Raw genomic sequence first — 22,074 nt, 5'->3', positions numbered from 1 at the left:
CACCTATTGTAGCTTTAAGAATATACTTGCTTTATAACTTGCTTTATTACAAACAAAACCAAAGAGTACAGGATTATAAAGCAAAGTGAGTAAAGAAAAAAGATGAAAGTACTACCTTGAGTCCCTTCGAAACATTAATTTCATGTTCCTTATCACCTAGTAATTTTTGTGTTAATCAATACCTTTCTTGTTTCTAATCGCATTTTCAGACATGGAGATCAATAAAATAATTAGTAGTATTTTAGTTTTTCAACTAAACTGATTTATATAATCTTATAAAAATATTTCTAATTAATTAAAATATAAAAATGTTCAATTGCTTTAAGGCTATTTGAGAATATTACCTAGCTCTTCTGTCTAAATTTGTAAAATGACTACTTTGACTAGGTAGATAAATCTCTTGTTGGCAGTCATAGCTACATTTTTAAAAATAGGGCTTACAACCAGATCACCAAAAGTTACTGAAAAATTACTGTATCACACGAATACTTGAAGTACAGGCATTTTAGTCAATTTGCATTGAAACATCCATCCACAAACCCAGCATATTTTGATTTATTTAATCACAATCAAATCTACTATAAGATAAAGTATAAAATGAGTATAGTATCTTCCATAGCCCCTAAAATTTATAGATAGCAACATTGACAATTATATTTTGGTAGCACAAAGATACATACAGTACAGTTTTATGACTCACTAGATAGATGAAAAACTGTGGGTGCTGTCACTGGTAAAGCAGGAAGCAACTGCTTTCCTTGTTCCAGACATTAAAATGGGCAGGCTGAAACAACTTGTTCATTTTGGGCAGAAATTTAGTTGAGATATTCTATGAGATATTTAATTAGCTAATTTTTCACAAGTATTACCGTGCTATTTCTAAAACACTGATCTCGGTAAAGAATATTTTAAAGAAATAGAGCCACACATTTTTTGGCAAAATGCTCTTGAAGGTAGCAAATGGTGAAAGTATAAATTCAAATTGTACACTGGGTCACCTCACAAATATATTTGCATATCTTATGCACACACTTATACACACACACTTTTCTTTTCAAACGTATAATTTATAGTCACAGTAGAATTTTGTTTCTTTTTGATTTGTGTATATAACCATTTTATTTTATTGAAAAAAATCTACATCTTCTAGAAACATTTCTTAGGAATGTCAAATATATCCCTCGTATTCCCACTGATTAAATGCATTAAGTTTCAAGAAGCAGACTGAGAAAACTTGAACGTATAATTTTGTTCACAGACATTTTTGTAGAAAATTATTTGTTTGAAATGCTGAAGTATGTTAAAGTGTCATAATTAAAAAGTTAAACCATGATTACATCTTACACCAATTACAAAGGTGAATTAGAATCATCCTTACATTCTATCCTGTGAATATTGGATAAATATTGAGAAATTTTACCTTTAAGGATTTAAATATGAAATATTGAGAAATATTGAGAAAATTTACCTTTACGGATTTAAATATCTGAATGTTAAATATATTTTATAAATATTTCATTTCAAAATGAGAACAATTTTGCAATAAAATATTGTTGAAAACATTTACATACTTTAAAACTATAGTGTTTTAAAAAAAATTTTAGGAAGAAAAATATATTAGTCAACCAAAAGTTTCAAAATAGCTATTCTTAAATCATTTTATGTTAAAAATATAATATCATTGTTGTTTTGCTCAATATAATAATTACCTTTGTGATTATAACCCAGGAAGAGAAGAGCACATGCAAGGTTATGAAAGCTATCCTATAGACTGTCAGTAAAAGTAATTAAATATATAATTTTATAATATCCACTCTAAAATCACCTTAAGCTTCTATGAGATGTGTGATGACGCTATTAATTTCTAATATATTGCTTACCAAGCTCATACTGTATTTACTCCCTCTACAGCTTTCTTTTTAAACTCTAGGACTTGTTCTGTCCTTCCAAAAGAGCTTGCAAATGTGTGGCTAGTATCTACATAACTGCATGTTACCTTTCTTTTTTATTTCTCCCTTTAATAATTTTTCTTTTTAATATTCAAAAATTCTGAAAGAATGTATAGTTCAAAAATGGTGTGTGGACTTTCCATAAAACTAAACATATTCAAAAAAGTCCATATCTTTGCAAATTAAAGAATTACACCACATCATCTATATCAAAGATATCTTTATGTAATAAGTACTATTCCCAGGATATTAGTTTTAACTATAAATGTAATCTTACATAAAATATTGTCAGCCATAATTACTGTTTTATGAAATATGGATGTGGCCCTCAAATTTTGTTGGTGTGACTAGCATTTGTCCACATATAACTAAAGGTGTGTTATGATTTAAGAGAAGACATTAATGATTGCACATATTTATAATATGTAGCATTTCCTAACTTTAGATAGTAATAATTCTGCATAAGATTATTTATCTTGGAAATTAGAAATATAAGGAAATGCAAAGTTATTACATTCCAAATTTAATAGATATATCTATATATATTAAATAGGTATTTAATAGATATAAGTATTTAATAGCGTTGCCAAGGAATATGTCTTATACTTTTGACACAAGGACATTAAAAACCTCTTAGATTTACACTCTTTTTTTCCTTGAAGAATAAAAAAATATATCCACATCTATTTGCACATTTCATATTAATCTAATATGGACACAGAAAACGGACTCTCTGAAAAGAAGTTGAGACAAAAAGAAAAATTAATTCCTTTGTGTAATGTATCAGAGAGAGTGGTGTTTTATTTTCATATTGTATGTTAGATCAGAGTCAAGAAGAAGTGAGACACCAGTGTGGAAGCTTGGAGATGGTAGGCAACTGACACTGGGAAGGGGGTAGGGGAGGGCAGGGTGCTTAGAAGAAAAAGGGAGCATGAAGACTTATATGAGATAGCCTATTTGCTTACTTCTTAGATATAGGAATACAGTGTTTGTAAGGAAAAGTCTGTGTATTTGTAGTGTTTGCATCCCCACTGAAATGATAAACAGCAAATTTTAATCATATGTATGGCTTCATTTTCACTGATGCAGTCTGTTAACACACTCACACACACACGTGCGTATATATATGTGTGCATATATGTATTTCTAAAGAATTGCGAGGAAAAAACAACTGGATTTTAAATAGCATACAAATTATGTGGTGAAAGATGTATCAACTAAATCAGGTATGTTTTGACAGTTACAAATCAGTTTTCCCTCCAGAGCTATGAGCTATATAGTTGCTACCATCCATCCAATCCTTTAGGGAATGCTTACTGAGCGGCCCAGGCCCAGTGTTGGGAGCTGGAGATAAACGATATATGAACCGTTCCTGCCTTTAAGGAATTTCTACATTAGTTGTAGACAACAGACATGTAAATGTGTAAGTGCAGGAAAATCTTAGAAGTGTTGGTACAGAAGTATATAAAGGACACAAAGAAGACACCAGCCTAACTGCAAGGAGAAGGGGTAAGAAAATCTTTGAGAGATGATCTCTCACATTTATCTAATGTCTTTCACATTTTTCTACTATCAGTAACCTATTCTTTACTATCAGACATTTCCAGAAGCTTCATCTGTTATCTCTGTGTTGGAAAGTTCCTGTTCAAACCGAAACCCATTTTAGCAGTGATAATATGCAATCACAAATAAAGAAACTCTATGGCAATCCTATAAAAAGTATTAAAAATAGCTAATAGGTTAGGTTTTAATATCAATATGTTTCTGATTAAAAATAAACATTAAGACAAACAAGTTAACTCCTTTGCCAAATAAGAACTCCACTCAGTATGGTCTTACAAAGGTATGACAGTCTCTGTAGGCATCACACATTTTTGTGATCATGGCAGAAAAGTTACTGAATTATTTCAGAAAGCCATACCTTAAAAATAAATGTGAAATAAGTACCATGATAATTTAAAGTATCTCAATAGTATGGCCTATTTTATTAAAGCTATCATAATGTATACTTATACTACTACATATGTATGGCCTAACATTTATAAAGCAATTCCTATTAATGGTAGATGTTGTTTCATTCATTCATTCAGCCAGTTACAAATTTGGGATTGAGTACATGACACAAGATGGTCCAATAAGAGTTAGCCTGAGAATCTGGTGAAACTATTGGAATAGAGACACCTGTGTTTCTAATCTAGAACATAAGCCTTACTAGTGATGATCTTGTCATCACCATATAGAAAGAGGCAGAATGTGACTGAAAATAAAATTATCCTGGATAAAAAGAGATTCCAGAAGTGGAGAGAGAGATTTCTGACAGCATTTTGGCACCTGAATCTCACCATGTCTAAAGCCATCACAGAATCAATATAATCCCCCCCTTTTTTTTGTTTAAGCGACTTTGAGTTGAATTTCTATAATTTGTAACTGACCAAATAGTATCTTTGAAAATATTTTTATGTTCTTGTTATTTTATGTATTAACTGCCTGTTCAAAAGAAATACTAACGTTTTATTGTATCTCTTGATACTCTAAAAGTCAAGGTGTCATAGCTCTGGTAAAGAAACACAAATGGATTACTTAATTTACCTTTTACCAAGAGATATCCCACAGGATCTAACAGGATACATCTCGTTCATTTCCCTAACGTATTACACCTTAGGCTGCTTAGGCTACCTTAGGCTACTGAGGCACCATTTAGTAGTATCCAATGGAGATGCCTGTGTCATTTTGGGGGCTCTATATTGACTACTGACCAAAGTAAATTGAAAAATACTGTATCTTTTCTTTCGATTATAGATTTTATATACATAAGTAACTACCTTTCTGCAAAGTACTGATTTGACAACATATGTACACAAAGTTACATGGATACAAGTATGAAGAAACAATAGAAGTAGCTCTTCTAACTCACTACTAGTCTGTTTAATCTTCTCACTTCTTATAACCAAATCAAAGGCAGTCCAGTTTTCATAAGCAGGTCTAATATCTATCGTAAAATACCATGCTGTCTTTTCTCATATATCCTTACCCCCCACCCACTGCCAACTCCTGGTTTTGAACCTGGGAGCCATCTGTGCCTTCTCTTGCTCCCTAGATCTCTACATCCTGTAATGCAGTGTTGATCTTCTTCCTCCCTGATACGCTTCCTGCCCAGCCCTACTGTTTTATCCTGTCTAAAGTAACATGTGATACAATAAAAAGAATCTAGAATTGGCAGTTAGGAGACATGAGCTTTCACCCTGGCTCTGCTGTGTGACCTTTGTCAAATCACTTCAGTTTCATCAGCTATAAGACCAGACGGCTTGGTAAGACTAGATGAAGAGTTTTAATTTTAGCATTATGAAAAACTCTGCTCAGCAGCCTTTAGTGACACTCCCCTTCAACTACCCACTCAATGACCCAGACTCCCTATGTAGGTATTCTAAATTCTCCATACTCTGCCCACAACTTGTCTTCCCAGCTTCATCTTCGAGGACTAGTAGTATCTTATGCTGAATCCAAACTTTACTCACTAGTTCTGGAATATAGTCTACATTAGTTTTCTGTCTTTGCTGTTGCTTATTCATTTGTTCCAACTGACTGAAATGTTACCTATATACCCATACTGCTCTTCACCTTAAAACTCATACAGTTTTGACTTCTGATATCTTATATGTCTTACAAGAGCAGTTTAAATACGGTATACTTTGTAAACGCAATACTGGTTCCCTAAAACTAGAAGTGTCAAAGTACTTTTCTATATTTCTTATTATGTTACTTATCCTATGTTGGTTTATATTAGAGTGCAACAGATATTTTTTTATCTCTTTAAAAATTTTATCTTTCTGAAGGCCAGTATCTTATTTAATTTTGCATTTCCTATTTGTCCTTGAAGTTCTCACTTGGGTAACAGTTTAAAAAATGAAGCCTCTTTGGAGAAATGTCTATTCAGGTCCTCTGCTGAGTTTTTAATTGGGTTGTTGGTTTTTCTGTTGTTGAGTTGTATGAGCTCGTTATATATTTTGGATATTAGCCCCTTATCAGAGAGTTGTTTGTATAAACCTCTCCCATTCAGTTGGTTGCCTCTTTATTTTGTCGATGGTTTCTTTTGCTGTGCAGAAGCTTTTCAGTTTGATACAGTCCCATTTATTTATTTTTGCTTTTACTTCCCTTGCCGTTGAGGTCAAATTCATAAAATCATCTTTGAACACAAGGTCCATAAGTTTAGTACCCTGTTTCCCCGAAAATAAGACCTAGCCAGACCATCAGCTCTAATGCATCTTTTGGAGCAAAAATTAATATAAGATCCTGTCTTATATAAGACCCAGTTTTACTATAGTAAAATAAGACCGGGTCTTATATAATATAGTAAAATAAGACCGGGTCTTATATTAATATATAAGATCCTGTCTTATATTACATAAGACCCAGTCTTACTAAAGTAAAATAAGACTAGGTCTTATATAATATAGTAAAGTAAGACCGGATCGTATACTAATTTTTGCTCCTTAAAGGCGCATTAGAGCTGATGGTCTGCCTAGTTTCAGGGAACTAAACACATTACGTATATTTTCTTCTATGTGATTTATTGTTTCAGGTCTTATGTTTAGGTCTTTGATGCATCTTAAGTTAATTTTGGTACACGGTTACAGTCCCTTTCCTGGGTATAAACCCTCAAATCTGAAAACATGTATCCATAAAGATATATGTGCTCCAATGTTCACTGCAGCTTTATTTATGGTGGCCAAGACATGGAAACAACCAAAGTGACCTTTCATAGATGATTGGAAACAGAAGATGTGGTAATATATACACAATGGAATATTACTTTGCCTCAATAAAGATGAAATAGTGCCATTTGCAACAAAATGGATGGATCTTGAGATTACTATGCTAAGTGAAATAAGTCAGACAGAAAAGTCAAGAACCATATTATTTCACTGATATGTGGGATATAAAACTGAAAGCAACAAAGGAACAAGACAATCAAACAAGGAAACACAAACTCAATGACACAGACAATAGTTTAGTTGATACCAGAAGGTAAGGGAGGAGACGGGTGGTAGATGAGGGTGAATGGGGTCAAATATATGGTGACGGAGGGAGAACTGACTCTGGATGGTGAACACAATGTGATATATAGATGATGTATTACAGAATTGTACATTTGAAACCTATGTAATTTTACTATAACTATTGTCACCCCCAATAAATTTTAATAAAAAAAGAAGCCAAATATAAAATATAGAATTGTATAATAACTAAATAATAAACTGTATGAAAGATACCATCATGGCCATGCAGGTGTGTGTGTGTGTGTGTGTGTGTGTGTGTGTGTGTGTGTGTGTAAAAAATATGACTTTGGGTTCTTAAAAAAAAAAATTTCTGTCATCTCTAAAATATAAAATTCAATGATTATATTGCAACCATACTGACATACACAAAAAGATAAACATATAATGTTGTAAAATTGCTGAAATCAGTAGCACAGATTTATAATCATTTAAAAATCCAGAAATATTATGATGATAATTAAATATGCACTACATGCCTTTTACTTAAATTTTCATTTTTGTATTATCTTTTTCCTATGTCATTTTGAATAGTTTCTTACTCGTTAAGCTTGTGGCTGCTTCTTTAGCCATACAAAATGTGGTCAGGTTGGTTCTAAAAGTTTACAGCACAAATATATAAATGTTTACTTGATTAAGTAATGAAATGGATCAATTAATAAAATGGCTCAAATGACAGTGTCTACTGAATCATAATCACAATTCATAACTGGTGTAATTACCTCCCACCCCTTGTTCTGCTTCAAGCAACTGCATTTTTACCTCAAAATAATTGACTTTAAAAGTTTTGTGGACATTGTACTTCATTTTATATATTCTTCCAAAGGGCCACACTTATTTTTCCCTCTGGCTGGAAGACATAACAGAGAGTGACAGACAGCATACCTCTTTTTTGTGTCTCTTTGAAAGAAGACAGAAAATGAACTATAATCCTCGTGAAATTTCTAAAGGCAAAGAAAGTTTAACTTAACTATTTTTTTATTTAATACATTTTTTTCACTTTTCCCCTTGAAGTATTAAAGTTTTTTTTTGATGACTACTGCATTATTTTAAAGATATATCACATTACATTCCAGAGGAATTCAATTAGGATAACTAAAATAGGAAAAATCTATTCTTTATAGGTAGAAGAAAGCCATTCAAACCATTCCTGTTATGTTGAGATGATAAGCACTCTAGAAATAATTATATCAAAAAAGAAAACTACTAGAATTCAAATAATTAAGACAAAACCATGACAGTGATAAATGATAAACTATTATAGGGCAATCTATTATTTACTGATGAAAATAATTTGGGCTTTTGTCTTCTAAATGCTCACTAAACCAGATTTTACTAAATTGAGGTTAAATTTCTGGAAGTCCTATTTGTCATCAGCCATGCATCAAATTATCATAAAGCTCTATGATTATTTTAAACCCTCTCTAGCTCTTTCAGTGCTGTATGTTCAGTGTTCTTAATTCTGATTAGTGAAAAACTGTATTTGAAATACGTGGGGTTTTTACATGAAAATTAATGTTTTTAATTTTATAAAGGTCATAAAAATCAATGTAAATAGTGAAAAATAGCTATGAACATAAAAGAGATGTGTTCATTTTAGTGGATGAGGAGAAAGGTATGAAATATAAGGATAGAGGGAATAAAGAATTATATTTTGGATATCTTAAGTTTGAAATGTCTATCAAATAAGTGATTGGGTATGGATTTGAAGATGAGGGGAAATCTGAGAGTTAACATAGAGACAGTATTTAAAACCACAAGAATGGATAAGGTAATCTAGGGGAAGCTAAAAGTGACAAACAATTTGATAAATAGTGAACAGTAAAGAACTTTGTAGGACAAAATAATGTTTAACTTCTAAAATAATGGAAGATATTCAAAGTAGAGTAGCAAAATTAATAAGAAACAAAAGAAAGCCAAATGTAAATGAGGGAATGGCTTAACTATCGATCTCTTTCTTCTAAAAAATACATTGCCGTTTGAAAAATCAAATTGTAGCATACATTAACTTATGAAAAGAACATAATCTTTCCCTTTCCTGAAATCCTTCTGGGAAATAATCCTAAACATGGAAATGTTATATACACTCTATGAAAACTAATATTATTATTAAATTATAAAGTATAAAATTATAAATTATAAAATTTATGGAATGTGGAAAATAACAATGCCAAATTTATATATATAGGTATATGTATGTGAACACACACACCCCACACACACGGTGCCAGAAAATCGTATACACATTTTAAGAAAGGAAAAAACTATTAAACTGTAATAATGTATATCAATAACAAAAGATGAATACAAGTCATGTTTGACTTCTGCAATATTAAAAGAGGTGCTCAAAGTGGTTACCATCAGTGTCCAGACACTGCTAATTATGGCAAACTACTGCTTGAACAACACTGACCAGTGTCCACTTGTATACATTTTTTGGCACCCCCAGTGTGTATGTGTGTGTGTGTGTATACATGTAGAGATTGGATTAAACAGTGTAAAATTACATGCATGTAAAACTGAAGTAAAAGGAATAATAGACATTGGATTTCAGATGAGCATTTTTTCCTTATCATATAAACTGTCTTATTTTAATTTTTTAAAAGCCACGTAACACAATGGAAAGCTCTCCCAAAGTTATGCTGCTGAATAAATAAATCCTGCAAAAGCAGAGTAAACAATTCATTTAAAATAAAGTTAGTACATTTCTGGTATTCAGCACATAATTATTTATTAAGTGCCTATGGTGTGCCAGGTACTGTTCCAGATGTTGGGAATACAGAGAGGTAAATAAAAAAAAGTTCTTACTCTCATGAAATTTATAGTAAGGTGGTATAATAAAAACTACTAAATATTTAAAGATTATAAAGTATAAAGTATATAAAGATTAGTTGATAAGTGAAAGAAAAGTAGATTTAGAAAACACTTTCAAATTTAAAAATAAGAAAATTTAAAATCATAGTTTTAAATAAGTACCATGTAATTAAGGTAAATGGCTATTTAGGAAAACAACAAAGTTAACCTAGGAATATAAAGCTTTTGGAAATTCTGAATTTGTTCATAGATTGATTTAGTCCTCTATGATGTAAACCAAACTAATGAGATATTATTGGAAGTAAATATATCAACCAAGAAAATCCACCTATATTTAAACTTATGTAGTTAGGTAATGAATCACGAAAAATTTCACAATTTAGGTTTATATTTTGTTTTTATAAATCTTTGATTCAGCCATTTTTATCATTAAAGTTAAATACTATTATTAGTTGAAAAGATTGATGTGTGCAATATTTTAACAGGATTTATATTATTGAAATCAAACTTTAGTTGTTTGTAGGTATTTTATATTTACTATTCATCTAATCAAACATTTATTATATTTTGATTTCACCAACAGTTTTTGTGAAGGTAATACTTATTTTTTAAAATGTTATAATAGGTGTCTGCACTTCAGTATCTTACTAGTAAAGGGAGGTTGATAATTTACTATCGCAACTGACTGTCATTAAGAAAATGAAAATGTCATGAATTATTATTTTATTTATACTTTGGATAAGCAAAAAAAATATTAACTAATATATAAAAGGCTACAAAAGAATGTCTGTAATTTAACAAAATACATTATTAGTCACAAAACAAAGTTCTTTCCCTATATATAGATTGGAGTAGTTCACTTCTAATATTTAATGAATCACAAATAAAAATGCATTAGTATTATAACTTCTATAATTTGGCTAAAAGCAATTTGAAGTTTGTTAACAAACATTTCCTTATTCAAAAATATTTTTAAATAGCAATTTAAAGACTGTATCATCTAGTTGAAGGAAAAACAATAGCTAAAACAAATACCAATAAAACGTATAATAAGGTATTAGCTTCAGAAAAGATGAAAAAGGTAAATTTATTATCATCTGGAATAATCCTAAATCAAAGATAAAAAAATTTAGTGGTTTGTAGGTATTTTATATTTACTAATCATCTAATTCAACCAACAAGAAAAACTAACAAGAAACAACTGTTTATTCCATAGTGAATAGGTATCAAACTCCCTAATCTATCTGAGTGAATACGCAAAGCCATTCCTTTTTCTAAGCATTTTTATAAAAACTAAAAATGTTGAAATGAACTTGATAACTACCCAATTTTCCTATTTCAATACTTATTTTAAGTATTCTCCATTTTATGAGGCATTATTTGGCTCCATTTTATATGGCTTTATATGGCAAGATAAGGAACCTTCTAATGAACTGTACATACACACAGAGCAAGAAGACTGGTACATGTTTGGAATAAACAGGCATTAAGTGCTTTGGTTATATGAAGGCACGTACAGTGCTCTGTCTTGAGAACTTGCTGTATGCAACAACCACCACAGCTACGACTGCAGGGAGAACACTGATGAAACAAACAAACCACCTTTACTTACTAGGTAATCCAGAAAGACAAAGAATACTGCAAATCTGCAGAATGAACAGCTAATACTGGACAAAGCATTCTATGCATTTTACCAATGCCTGAGCCGTAACTGGGATATAAAATCAGGAACATTACAGAGCGACTATTTCATTAACTCTTTTCCCCCGAAGTGTGCCACTTTCTTCAATCTGAAAACTTGAAAAGCTAGAGCTTTCCATAAACATAAATATATCTTCATATGAAATCATACCTTTAAAAGTGACTTTTGAAGGTCATATATCCTGGTATTTACCAAATGGTGTATTGTAACTCTAAACTGAAAATATTAATGGTATGCTGCTTTCAGCAGCAATTCTTAACTTGCCCCCAGGGAGGTCTTCTGATTCCCATCACTGGGTGTGAAGGTCATACCATCTACACAGCAAAGCACACTAACAAACTTAGAAGTTTGCACTGGAATGGATATGGTTAGGAAACATTCATTTAACCCCTTTCCATAATTTCTGGCAAGACTATTGCTAAAGAAACTTAAAAAAAAAATACCAATGTAATCTGCACATAAATATCTCCAAGGTAAGGGAATCTCTAACTGTATTTGGTAATAGTCAAAAGACTAGTAATGCTATCTGAAAAGATAATCATCCTTCGCATAATAACTCCTTCATAGAATTAAATTGTATTAATTAGTACACCTTTGCTGTTCTCAGTGATAAAACTAACACCTACCCTTCAACTTTTGTACAAACCAAGTATTTATCCTTTAGTTTTTCAAATAACATTCCAAATATGTTATTTCATGAAATAAAGCCTTGAGTTAAAATTTGTGAAGTGTTATATAGTACACAATTGTCACCATTTTTAATAAACTAATGTGCATGTTTCATACAGTAAAAAGTGTTTTCCAGCACATCTTAAGAGGCTTCAGGAAACATTTTTCTAAGTCTTCAAATGCAGATGACTAATCTCATCCTAGACCTATTAAATAAGAATCTCCATAGGTAATTCTGATATGAAGCTAGAGAACCTCTGATCTACTAAGAAAATGAAGAAAAAATGTTACAAATATTACACAACCATTTAATTTGGCATAATTTAAAATATGAAACAACTGCCATTTCCTTTGCCAGTTAGTAAGTACCTCCTCTAGGCCTGAAGCCTCTCTCTTTTGACCCTTCTTGCAACTCCTATTTAATAAAATGTCCCACGACTAGGAAATGAAGGAGTCAAGCTGCTTAAATAGATATATAATGTCAAAGACAGTCCAATCTTTCCCAATCTTTTGGGAAATTCCATTTTATATTCCTTAAAATACTGCATATACCACAACTGAAGTCATTATTTTTTCTATTCTGTTTCAGTCTCTTAGTTTAAAAAAAACGCGATGTAGATATAAAAAAAAAAAGTTAGCAAAGTTCATATTCCTTTCCATCACCCTGACAATATATGAACACAAGATGTCTTTTGGCTATTAAAAATAGGGCCATATGCAAGCAACTTAATTTTCTTTAGTTAATATATTACAAACACTATTCTTGGCTAATTTCTGAGACTCTAACTCCTTATTTTTAATAGCTTCACCACATAATATTCTGCTATGCTCCTGTTTGAGGACAGGTTGTTTTTTCAACTTTTGCCCCTTCAAATAATAGTGCAATACACATACTTGTCTCATATTTTTATGTATTAGTGCATTAAGTTTTACTGGATAGATTCTCAAAAGCTGTAATGCTATAGTATTTCTTCAATCAACATTGTGTAAGAATGATGATTGTCTAAATCTTTACCAGGACTTTTAATTTGTAAACACATAGATTGGTTTTTGCATTCATGATATATGTGTGCTATATACATGCATAAAATATTGTCTATCTGGTAAAAAAAAAGTATAATCTCATGATATTGATTCATATAATATTTATTTCTCCTTTTTTATATCAATCTAGGAGTTCTATGTAGAGTTACTAATTCATTGTCCTATCCGTTCAATATATTTTTCCCAAGGATACTGTCATCGTCTGCTTATTAATGGTGCACCCTGCTATACCAAAAAATATACAATATTTATATACTCAATTTTTTTAACCAATTCCTTTCTGTTTTGGATTTCCTTCTTTAAAGAAAGTCATCCTCAACTTGATTTCACACACTATTAACTTCATCAAATAGTCTTACAATTCAATCTTGAATGCATTGAGATTTATTTTCATATATTGTATAAGGTTAAGGTATAAATTTATTTTCTTTCAGGTAGATAGTTAAATATAACATCACCATTTATTAAATAAAACAACCTTTTCTGAAATGAATTAAAATGACACTTAAATATTACTCTGCACAAGACAGTGTTCTAAATGCTTCTTCTGTATTGATTCACTTAAGAAACATGACAATCCTATGAGGTAGGCACTGCTATTCACATTTCACAATGAGAAAACACACATGGTCAAGTTAAGGATGTTTGTTCAAATCAGAAAATTAGTAAGTTGCAAAGATTTGATTTAAAGGCTAGAATTATGGCTTGAGATCACAGTTGTCTTAACCCCTAAGTTAATTACCTTTCTTAATGTATGATAAAATACAGTAAGTTCCCATACATACGTGGATATATTTCTGAAATCTCTATTATGTTTCAGACAATTATATCTGCTTGTGTTAATATCACAATGCCTTTACTATGATAGCTTTACAGTAAATTTTAATACTAAGTGAATGAAGTATATTACCCCACACAAATTATTTTCTTGGTAATTCTTATATTAATCATATCATGGTAATTCTCAGGCATTTATTTTTTTTAGTATGAATATTAAAATGATTTTGCCTTGTTTCTCTCTCCCAGAAAACTGGGAAAAAATAAAAGTGCAATAAATTATATTTTAATTTAAAGGTCTTGATACTTCTATGATATTAAATCTTTCCTTCCAAAGTCATTGTAAATCTATTTGTTGAGAAGGTTTTATGTCTTTATAAAAACTGTAAATTCTCTTACTATGGATTCTGGGTTTTTTTTATTCACTTTATTCTTGGGAATTTTGGGATATTTTGATATGTACATGATATACACTAAGTTGAGCCATAAGAAATTGCATCCAAATATCAGCAGTTTTATAAGGTTTATCCTAATTGTAAGCAAAGTACATAAAATCTAATGTATATAATAAAGTCAATAAATTCATTGACTTTAAAAAGAGCATTTAGATTTCACTATTTTTCTAGGACTTTCTTAAATACACTTCCAAAAAACATTATCCTGACATCAACTTACAAACATTTAACTCACACACATACACTGAAGAAGATGAATTTAAACCTTCTTTTGGATAATTATGACAATACTTGAGACAAGAGCCTGACTAGTTTTAAAACTGTGCTGTGAGTACTACAAAGAGTAAAATAGAAGTATAATAAAGAAGGCTATGTCCCATTAACTTAATCTATGGATTTAATAAAAAATATTATTTTTCCAGTTTATATTTTTAGAGAACTTCTGCGAAAAATTTAATTTGAAGGGATTTTCAAAAGCAAAAGAAAAAAGTTTTAAAGAATATAAACTTTAAAGAATATAAGCCTATTCTTCCAACTAATACTAGTAATCAACAAATACTTATGGAGAACCTATTATGTTCTAGGCTAGTGCTTCTGAAACATCAGAGAATAAAACAAAGATCTTTGTTCCTTTCTAAGAAAGTGGGACAGATGATACATAAGAAACAAGATAATAAGTGAAGATAATAAGTGGAGTGTATAGTATTCTATGAGGTAATGGAAAAAACAGCAAGACAAAAGGAATCAGGAGTACTGAGATAAGAGGAGGCCAGGTTGCAATATTAAATAGTGTGGTCAAGTAGACCTTATTTGGAAGGTGAATTTTGAACAAAGACTTGAAGGTTATGAAGATGTTAGCCAAGCAGATGTTAGAAATAAGATAATTTCATGTAGAGAGAAAAACGAGCAAAATTCTGAGGTGAGAGCATACCTAATGTCTGCAAGGAAAAGCAAGCAGGTCAATTTGGCTGTGGCAGAGTGAATGAGAAGGTAAGCGGTAGGAAATGAAATGAAGAGGTAATGTGGCAAGGGCCAGATCTTGTAAATTAATGGATGTCATTTTGGGGATATTGGCTTTTACTGAGCAAAATGGGAAACTACTGCAGGTGTAGGCAAAGAAATGTTTTAAATGACATATTTTGAAAGGAACATTCAGTCTGTTCAATGGAGAAAAGACTTTGGAGTGCCAGGGTGGAAAGACAGGAAAACCTAAATGGAGGCTATTGCAATAATTCAGGCTTGGACTAGGGTAACAGTATATTAATGAGAAGTGGTTAAGATTACACACACACACACATACACACACACACACAAAGGTAGGGTCAACATTATTTGTTTTAGAAACTGGATTTGAGGTATGAAAAAAAGAAATGATGAGGATGGATCCAAGATACTTGGTTTGAACAAGTGGATATATGGAGTTGCCTTCAACAGAGATGGTAGGGTATAGATGGAGCAGTTTTTGGACTTGTTGGATTTAACATGTCCATTACCGTGTTTCCCTGAAAATAAGACTGGGTCTTATATTAAATTGTGCTCCAAAAGATGCATTAGGGCTTATGTTCAGGGGATGTCATCCTGAAAAATCATGCTAGAGCTTATTTTCCAGTTAGCTCTTATTTTCAGGGAAACATGGTAGCTATGCAAGTGGAAATGCTGAGGTGGAAACTGAATATAGTCTGTAGTTTCACTGCAAGATCTATTACCTATGGTAATAGATGAGAAGGTAGACTATGTGGGTATAAATGCTGGCTGATTAAGTATATGTGTTGGTGTGAGTATGTGAAAGTTTTTATTTTTTAGATTGCTCATTTTACTCAGTGAAGTAGGAGTAATTAAGGTCATCAGTTGGGAGTGAGGAAGGAGCAAGAGATAATGGGGAGTTGTGCTAGGGACAATTTTTACATGGCCCCATGATGTCTGATCCCTTGCTATATCATTTACCATCTTAAAGGATATTTTTTCTTTTTCATTATTACCTGAAAGATATTTCAGAAAAATAACCTAATATGGTGAATATTACATTTTAGAAACTGTATTATTCTAAGAACAGGTAATGGATTTATTTCTTATTTCAACCCTATGAGGAACTATTATCTGAATTTCAAAAAAGGGAAACTGAGGCCCAATTTACTCAACAAATTAAGTGGCAGAACAAGGATGTGATCATAGGCAATTTGGCTCCAGTCTTGACTTTTAGCCTCCATTCTATTAAGTCTTGTCATATGATAGCCTTTCAATTTTCAGGGGCAAATTATTACAGAGCAGGGGTGTCCAAACTGAGGTCCGCGGGCCAATTGCGGCCCATTATCCATTGTTAATTGGCCCACAGCAAATTCCAAAAATATATTTAGTTTACTTAAATAAACCAGGTGAGGCAATACGTACTTCACTTCGAGTGAGTGGTCCGGCTGTTGGTGTATTTTACCGCATATGGCCCTTGGTGAAAAACGTTGAAAAAAGTTTGGACACCCCTGTTATAGAGTTACAACATTGTAGTCATAGTCTGTCAGCATGATTTGTGGAAACAAGTTATTCTGTCAGTCTGACCTGTGCAAACATCAGGGTAGGAAAGTAAAATTCGTTAGATATTGAAATATGTAGTCATTAAAAAAAAACACGACTTTTAAATGTTGAAACTGAAGATAAAAGTCTTTGATGTATTTTCTGTGCTTTTCATTTTTGGGTTTTCTGAATATTAACAGTCCCTTATTTCTTTTTATCATATTAGTTTGTAACATAGACAAATTTTGGAAATAGAACTCAATCACAACTCATTTAGCTATTATTGATGACAATAACAAATAGTTGTCTGGATGTATTTTATATTGGTTTATATAAATTCACATGAAAAAAGCTTATAGTTACTTTTAACAGCAGAGGGTATCATATTAGCTAGAACATATAAATAATAATTTTTAATCTAAAACGGAATGTTCTGGGTTTGTACCATTTCTTCCAGTTATAAAATTAGAGACATATCTATTAAATTGTTGGGTAAGAATAAAGCAAACTTAACCCAGTAATAAAAGTTATTTTCTTATAGGTTTAAAAGTCTATTTTAATTACGGAGAGGTTAAGATTATCATTTTAGAATCCATTTTTCATCTTGGTTACCCGTAGAGATCTAAGTCAATACAGTATAGTGAAGCTGATTTTATTAGGGCTATACACAAGAAAAACAACTGAGCTATCTAAAGTATGAATGAACAGCAAGAACCAAATTACCTTCTAACAACATGAGTAGACTCTATTGGGAAATACTGTAGGCAATACAATAATTACAAACTACTAATAACATCACGATGGATGATAACTACAATTCCTTCAATGAGTTTAAGGATTTTGTTTTATACCTCTTTATTTTGCCTCATGTTACCCAGGAGATACTATGCTTGTTTGTACGAGAACAGAAGAAAACTGAGTATAAGTAAAATACGTTTAATAAATATAATTGAGTATAGTGGACAGAGTATAAAACCACAAACGACTTATATCATGTTAAAAAAGTAATAAATAGACTTGGCAGAGGTGGATGTAGTAACATATCTAGACGGTAAAAATATTAATAAACTTCAACATACAATTACCTTTTTTTAAGAAATCATTTTATAAAAATTCATGTTCATGTAAAATAAATGAAAGAAAATAAAATCTAACTTAACAGGCAAAATTATTGAGATGGTTTTTCTTTCTAGAGCCAATATTTTTTGCTTTTTACATTGAGAAAAAAACATTAGTTTTGTTTTTATTACAGTTGTACTCATTTGTCTTGTTTTGTTTGGAAAACAAAGAATGATGACGTACAAGAGAAATATAGAAAACATAAAGTCAATTGTTTTCCCAATAGTTTTCTATATCGTGTAAACGATAAGGTATATAAAGTGAAAATGTATATACACTTTTTAACTTCATGCATCAATAATACAAGCTTGGTTTTCACTTTATATAGTACCATTTCCTTCAAAGAGAAGTGCTGGGTTTCATCACTAGAGATGTGTGCTTTTTAACCAATTTATTGGGGCTAAAATGTGAGCACTATAAAGTTTTTTGTCTGAAGGGAATGCTACTGTGTAAAATAAAAATCAAGCTCCTATTATAGAATAAAATATTGTTAGTTTTGCTTCCAGTTATTATTTCAAAAATTTTCCTAGGTTGCAAAAGTATTAGAATCAATAAATGGGCAAAATAATTATGATAGCCTTATATTAGGTCATATGCAAAAGGCACAGTTACTATATTTAACAAATATAGTTCAAAATTAATTTATTAGTCAACCCTATGAAAAACATATTAAAAAGATAAGCTTTTATTTAATATTTAAATAATCCCATAAGGCCTTGTATTGATAAAAAAGTGAAAATATTAAAGAAAATAACATTTCTCACCTAAATGAAGCTCAACTCAGACAATATGAAAACATATTTAATCATTTTAATAGATATATCTTTTTAACATTGTAAAGTTACAGTATGACTCTGAATTACATAAAATATTTAGATGATTTCCTTAAATGTGCCAAAAAATAACCACATTTTTGAAGAATGACCTACAAATATTCAGTACCAAAACAATCATCAAATCAAACTAATAAGATATATTTCTAAATGCAGTTTGCCATTCCAGCAAAGAAAATGCTATTGAATTCTAAGAAAATATAATTTCCTGAGTTGTCAAACAGCATTAAAATGATCACAATACCAATTTTCAGTTTCTTTTAGATTGCTAGAAATGCTTTTCATCCAAAATTTAAAACTGTTTACATAGTAGAGAATGTCTGAAATAAACAAACGAAAATGCATTCACTTTTAAAGATATACCTTTGCTCAATAAGTCATATTTATACATTTATTTTTTACATATATGATATTCTTAACTTATATATCAAGAATCCTATTCAGAAACAATCAAGATTATAAACACCAACTCCATAAATAACCCTCAGAGCTCCAAAAAGTCATCATAATTTTAAAGGGAAAATCCAAAATTCTAGTAGTCTACTATCTGCGTATATTTTTATCTAAAGTTAAAAAAAAATGCATATAAATTTTCAGAAATAATTGATATTTCTTTCTCAGGTTATTTGGAATCTGATCATGGTGTACATATGTGAATGAACGAACACATCCTTAACCCACCATTATCTTTTTCTCCAGTGTGCAGGCAATCACCCGTGAAAAGTATGGTGTAGATGACAGGATGATACTGTACCTGATTAGCTCTGGAGGTGGTCATGGGATCAGATGGAGAGGACTTGGTGGTAGTTGGGGAAGATGGCAATGTCTGGGAACAAAGCAGTTCAGGAGCAAATCAACCTTTATAAGCCTTAAACTGATTATTTAAATAAAACAAAATAAAATAAAATGTAACATAACGAGAACAAAATCCTATGAACAATTTTTTTCTCCTATTCATTCAAATTTAATGGAATTTAAGATCAATTAAATAACTAATGCATGTAAATACGCATGCATAAGCATGTAAAAATAAATTCATGACTTGAAATCATGATGGTGACTGATAAAAATTCACATGAGTATTAAAGGTATCCTGACCATATTCATGAATAGTAGTCTCTTTTCTTTCCCTGTTTTCTTGGGGGAAAAGAGATGTCAAACAAAAATTCAAGAAATTCAATGAGTAAAACTGAAAGAGTCATTGTCCTATCAATGAATACAGTCGGGGACTGGAAGAAGTGGTGAAATGAAGTTTACTTTGGCATAAAATTATCCACCTACTTAATGTGCTGAACATCACCAACAAGTTGATTCCACATGAATTTAGGGATCCATACTTAAAAGTAATTAAATTTGCAGTTCTGAGTTCTTAAAATCACATTATCTTCTAAATATTAATTTTTAATTAATTTAGAGCCCGTCTGAAAATGTAAACATTAGCTTCATATTAATAAACAAGTAATAGCATTTTAACAAATTGTCATAATATTTTCATCATTTATGCTAAACACTAAAAATTTAATATAGATGAAGGGTTAAATATGTTGTAGCATGATCAGCCTGTGTTGAAAATAAGCACAAAAGTATTAGAAATCGTATTTATTATCCACTTCACTTCTAAACACATATACACACTATATATAAAATGTTTTATGAGAGTCCAATATACTTGTTGAATAACTCATCAAAATATTTTTAAAACTTCTCATGTCCAAAAGAGTAAACTTAAAGTGTAAAATGTTAAGATTTTTTTTCTTTTTTAAAAAGTATTATTTTCACTCGGCAAATAGCATTGCTTAAATAGTACCTCAATAGATAATATATCTTAATAGGTGAAATGGGGTAGTTTTATAGTATAGATACAATTCTACATGAACATCATGTTTTATATTAATATATACCCATCAAAATTACTCAGATATGAGCAAAAGCATAACTTTAAAGGTTCAGCAGTGTCAGGAAAAGTAGGTGAAATTACTTAATATAGTCATATGTGTACATTTAAGATGCAAAAGTTCTAATCTAGGTAGAATAAAGCAGTTAAGAGTAAAAGAAAGAATAAGAAATTCATAGGCTCCTGCTTAACTCACTGTTCTCCAATCACAAAGTATCAGGTCATGTTTTAAATAGTCTACTCATCACTAATAGTGATTCCTAGTTCTTCCTAAGTTAAAACCTTAGATACTCTGAGGAAAACTAGACAATGTTGAGTCATATCAAGATTTTTGTTACATCATATTTAAAAGGGGGAAGGGAGCTACATTCAGATGTAAAACTTCATAAAAGAAGGAAAAATCTTCAAATCCTTTGTTGTATGTTTTTGTTCTTTGTAATCAATTCCTGTCATTTCTCAAGAGAGAGTTGAATTTTCAGTCATTAAAAATTGCCCTAATATTCTCTTTTCCTTGCGACACTATACAGGGACATATGCTATTGACTTCATGCTACTATGCATACTATGACTTGAACAGTAAAGGTTTTATTTTCCCATCTCTGATCACAATTGTTATTGCAGAAAATTTCTGTGAGTAGTTAGCAAACATTTTAAAATCTGCTTTGTACTAATCCTATACTAATGATGAGATTGCTGACTAAGTAGATGTGAAATAAATCTGGAGGCCATTTCTCCCAATATAGGTTAGAATCCAAGTTCATTAACCTAGGTTTATGAACCTAGCACAAGGTTTGTGTGTTGTGGTTTTTCATTTCCGTCAGGGTAAAATCAACCTAAAGTACCATAGGTTCACTATGACATTCACCTTGCCCTGGATATGAATTGTCAACAAGGTCCGGAATACTGCGGAGAACTATGTGGAGAAAGTAGTAATATCAGTGTCTCCAAATTTGTAGTCATTTAGATTGATAGTATCTTCTATCAATATTATCATCTATTCAATACCTTTGTTTTTGTTTGGCATATACATGAAATATTGGGCATGTATTATTAATAACTGATACAACTCATATTCATCAACATTGTCCTTAATGATTTTGATGCCGTTTCTTTCCCACAGAAATAAATACCATTTTAATCTTCTGGGACAATAGTAGTATGTTTAAAATCATTAAAGATTTGATCATTAAACACTATAAGAAATTAGAGTTTAATATTTTAAATAAAAAAGTGAAAATTATATGCTTGGGCTTCAAGGG

General features: G+C 30.9%; 1 protein-coding gene across 4 annotated transcripts in view; it reads right to left on the bottom strand.

Annotated features, from left to right (window-relative positions):
* Positions 1 to 22,074, bottom strand: part of NOVA1 (NOVA alternative splicing regulator 1) — a 144,065-nt gene that overhangs the window by 3,458 nt on the left and 118,533 nt on the right. For 3 of the 4 annotated variants that reach the window (XM_081047764.1, XM_081047766.1, XM_081047767.1), the window contains one exon: positions 19,676 to 19,747. The exons of the other annotated variant lie outside the window; for it this stretch is intronic. In XM_081047764.1, the coding sequence (XP_080903890.1) occupies positions 19,676 to 19,747 (72 nt within the window). The remainder of the gene's footprint in view (positions 1 to 19,675; positions 19,748 to 22,074) is intronic. 4 annotated transcript variants of the gene reach the window in all.

This window comes from Rhinolophus hipposideros, assembly GCF_964194185.1.
Source record: "Rhinolophus hipposideros genome assembly, chromosome: 5".
Taxonomy (NCBI): Eukaryota; Metazoa; Chordata; class Mammalia; order Chiroptera; family Rhinolophidae; genus Rhinolophus; species Rhinolophus hipposideros.
The sequence above is the reverse complement of the archived record's forward strand: the minus strand, read 5'-3'. Positions and strand labels throughout refer to the sequence as shown.